This window comes from Musa acuminata, chromosome BXJ3-5 (assembly GCF_036884655.1).
Source record: "Musa acuminata AAA Group cultivar baxijiao chromosome BXJ3-5, Cavendish_Baxijiao_AAA, whole genome shotgun sequence".
Classification (NCBI taxonomy): Eukaryota; Viridiplantae; Streptophyta; class Magnoliopsida; order Zingiberales; family Musaceae; genus Musa; species Musa acuminata.
The window spans coordinates 3,587,597-3,591,975 of NC_088353.1; the positions used below are offsets into that span (position 1 = coordinate 3,587,597).

General features: G+C 46.6%; 1 protein-coding gene across 1 annotated transcript; it reads right to left on the reverse strand.

Moving 5' to 3' along the window:
• Positions 1–1,877: 1,877 nt before the first annotated feature.
• On the reverse strand, positions 1,878–4,170 carry LOC135638145 (tubulin beta-7 chain-like). Its single transcript, XM_065151118.1, has 3 exons — positions 3,557–4,170; positions 3,194–3,463; positions 1,878–2,666 (listed from the first exon to the last, which is right to left on the reverse strand). The coding sequence occupies exons 1-3, from the start codon at positions 3,948–3,950 to the stop codon at positions 1,999–2,001; spliced, it is 1,332 nt and encodes a 443-aa protein (XP_065007190.1). The 5' UTR covers positions 3,951–4,170; the 3' UTR covers positions 1,878–1,998.
• Positions 4,171–4,379: the final 209 nt, after the last annotated feature.

Sequence of the window (4,379 nt, forward strand, 5' to 3'; positions counted from 1 at the left end):
GTCTCAATTATAATTTTTATTTTCTGTGCCTCTGTTGGGTTTAGCACCAAATAGAAAATTGGAAGTGACAAGGAGCTTGTGTTGCCATACGAAGAGACAGGATCTCTCCCCATGCAGCAGTTCCATCGAGAAGACGCAACCAGTTTCTTAGGCTCGATGACACAAAGCTTGGAACTCTCACCTCACTCCTCTGGCGATCAAACTGGTGTTCTGATGCTTGACTCCAAAGCTGAGATCACTGAAAACCACATGCAGGAGGGATTATGTATTGGATCAGAACTTAACCTTGAAGGTATCTTTATATATGTTACCAAATGCCTTTTAGATGATTCCCTATGCTTTCTCCTGGCATGAACTGTGCCAAATCTTTCTCAGCGAGTGCACAAAATGTGGGCACGGCCGGAATAAGCATGCTACTGCCTAACCAGTCCGATGTGCCTTTGGGTCCAAAGAGCAACGGCGAAGATGCAGTAAGCCATATGTCACTTATTTCTTTCTGTATGAGAAGTTTCTTCTTCCTCAGATATGGTTATGCCTATTCTTTCGACTAGGTTTCATTGGAGGTGGAATCACACACTGCGACTCATTCTGGATCACCAGGATCCCTTAGAGAAATCATGGAGACTCCTGAAAGCACTACTGGTAAGCCAGAGCGATTATGATCATGTTTATGTTGACAAGTTTATCTCAGGAGAATTCACCGGTTGTAAATTCAGAGCTTCGGAGCATTTTATGACTGACGCATTCCGATGCACATCTCTTGTTTATCCTATTCACATGAATCAACTGATATTTTTCTCACTTGCAGCTGTCATCCCAACACTGGATACAGGAGCTCAAGCTCGGTTCAACTATGTTAAAGCCGTGATCGAAGCCTCAGGGTTGAGCACTATCGACTTTTCAGGGAGATGCCATTTGGGAGATCAATTGCTGGCCCGATCCTTGTTTGACGAAGTAGAAATTTCAAGTTCTCCACAGATAGACGATCCAAAGCTTCTCTTTGATTGCATCAATGAAGCCCTGGAAGAGATCTTCAAATGTCCTCCTTGGGTGTGTTTGAACGCATCCAATGCTCAGCAGGCTCCGGTAGCACAAAGCTTAATTCGAGAAGTCAGTAGCAGAATCGAAAGGCAAATTTCCGCGCAATTGCCAAACTCATTAGGTCAGATGGTGACAATGGACTTGGAGACTGGAAGCCGGTTGGACCTCCAGCCCGAAACTAAAAACATCGTCGACGAGATATGGGAAACTCTTCTGGATGATTTAGTGGACGAAACTATATTCGACTTGTGGCTCGATCACTCAGCTGGATGGTGATCCTCATTGTTTGATACATGTCGAACAAATCCAGCAACGAGCTTGTAAAACTATGATACCTGTAGAAGTCGACTTCTCTTGACATGAAAACAAAGAATGCAACTGGCCAAACTTGAGATGTATATATAATAAGCTGAAACTAGTGTTGCCATTTGAGGTTATCTTCTGAAGTGTATATTATTATGTGACATTTAACTTCTGCACTTCAATTAAAATGCTTAAACTTGTATAACCTAATGCTTTTTGGATCCAAATAATCATAGGAATAAGTTTGTGTAGCCATCCAACCAGCCAGTATTCAACTCCCTCCATTTACCCAAAGAAATGAACTGTGAATGGTATCTAAATATGCAATCAATTTACCCAAAGAATCCAGATTGAGTCACAGATTGATCATGTTTTATTTTTTTTATTTGCCATCTTCTTGGACTAATTTTATGTAATTAATTTATTTAGTATAAAAGAATACATATATATTATTTTAGGTTAAACTGGTCTGATTAAATGTGTTGGTTCAATTGGAAATTGGGTCTTTTTTCCGTAGGAAATATCTCCAGAAATTGTCAACCAAATAGGAAGGGACAATATATATGTTCTGCAGAAGCCATGCACGACACAAATAGACAACATGTAGCAGTAACATATGGCCCTCGTTTTCAGGAGTAACGCAGCGCTTCAGTTCTACTCGGCCTCCTGGTCTCCGTACTCGTCGTCGTCCTCGTCGACCACCGCGTCCTGGTACTGCTGGTACTCGGACACGAGGTCGTTCATGTTGCTCTCGGCCTCGGTGAACTCCATCTCGTCCATGCCCTCGCCGGTGTACCAGTGGAGGAAGGCCTTGCGGCGGAACATGACGGTGAACTGCTCGGAGACGCGCCTGAACATCTCCTGGATGGAGGTGGAGTTGCCCATGAAGGTGGCGGACATGGCGAGGCCGGTGGGGGGGATGTCGCAGACGCTGGACTTGACGTTGTTGGGGATCCACTCCACGAAGTAGGAGGAGTTCTTGTTCTGGACCGAGATCATCTGCTCATCCACCTCCTTGGTGCTCATCTTGCCGCGGAACATGGCGGACGCGGTGAGGTAGCGGCCGTGGCGTGGGTCGGCGGCGCACATCATGTTCTTGGCGTCCCACATCTGCTGGGTGAGCTCGGGGATGCTGAGGGCGCGGTACTGCTGCGACCCGCGGGAGGTCAGCGGGGTGAAGCCTACCATGAAGAAGTGGAGGCGGGGGAAGGGGATGAGGTTGACGGCCAGCTTTCGGAGGTCGGAATTGAGTTGCCCCGGGAAGCGCAGGCAGCACGTCACGCCACTCATGGTGGTGGAGATGAGGTGGTTCAGATCCCCAACTGTATTTATCATATAGAACTCATAAGAGAGATGAATTGATCTGCCCTATCCAATCAATATCCTCCGTTAGATCCAAAACTTAATCTAATCATGCGTGTTAAGTATTTTAGGAATACTACTTAAGGAAACACAAAAAATAATATATTTTTTTTATAAAATATATTTTATATATCTATCTCTAAATTTTAACGAAGAACAACATGTGAATAAATACTTTGATAGATTGTTTGCTTCTCTATTGGATTTGAGATTAGAGTAGCAAAAATATGTGAGAAACTCATTGAAATTTATATGATAAAATGCGCAAAAAAAAAAAATGTTTTAATTGAAGTTAGTTCGAGGGATAAGAAGTATTAAATTATATTAATCTTATATTTAATATGTTCTTTGATTGATTGTTTGTCTATGGGATTTCTATTTTGGTTTTCAGATTATCGATTCCCCAACAGTATTTAGGTTTAAGTTAACGTGTCATTCACATATGATGATGAGGAGGAGGAAGAAGGCAGAGAAGAACAGCACTCACAGCTGGGGTTGGTGAGCTTGAGGGTCCTGAAGCAGATGTCGTAGAGCGCCTCGTTGTCCAGCACCATGCACTCGTCGGCGTTCTCCACCAGCTGGTGCACCGACAGCGTCGCGTTGTACGGCTCCACGACCGTGTCCGACACCTTGGGCGAAGGGAACACCGAGAACGTCATCATCATCCGATCCGGGTACTCCTCCCTGATCTTGGAGATCAGCAGCGTCCCCATGCCCGACCCCGTCCCCCCGCCCAGCGAGTGGCAGATCTGAAACCCTGTTCGCCACCACGCGCGAGTGCAAGCAGCAGATTAGCTAGTCTCACGCGGAACAAACGAAAGAGACGATCGAGCTAGCATTGCGCGCAGACCTTGGAGGAGGTCGCAGTTCTCAGCCTCTTTGCGGACCACGTCGAGGACGGCGTCGATGAGCTCAGCGCCCTCGGTATAGTGGCCCTTGGCCCAGTTGTTGCCGGCACCGTTCTGACCGAAGACGAAGTTGTCGGGGCGGAACAGCTTGCCGTAGGGGCCGGTGCGCACCGCGTCCATGGTCCCCGGCTCCAGGTCCATGAGCACCGCCCGCGGCACGTACCGGCCACCGCTGGCCTCGTTGTAGTAGACGTCAACGCGCTCCAGCTGGAGCCGGGAGTCACCGACGTAGTCGCCCTTGGCGTCGATGCCGTGCTCGTCCGACACCACCTCCCAGAACTTGGCCCCGATCTGGTTGCCGCATTGGCCGGCCTGGATGTGCAGGATCTCCCTCATGGCTGATCTTAATACAACAACGTAGGATCGAGCTACTCAGAACTCGACCTCGTTGTCTGTGGTGCCTCCAAGCTTGCACGACCGACAAGAGCGAGACTGATCTATATATACGTCTAATATATGAGAAGAGATTAATACTGGAGAAGAGAAAAGAGAGGGAAACGGAAGGCAGGGAGAAAACTACGGGCAGAGAGAGACGAGGAAAGCTTGCAAGAATCCTTGAAATAGCTATGGGCTTATATATTAAAGACATATAGAGAGAGAGAGAGAGAGTTATTGGAGGTAAAGAATGAACGAGTTAATTAAGAGGTTGGATTGATGGATGATTTATGGGAAATAAAAAGGACAAAGAAAATAAAGTATAAGGCACTGATTGGCATGAGGACATGTTCAATGATGCGGGCTAGCCAACAATGCTGATGGTTGAGG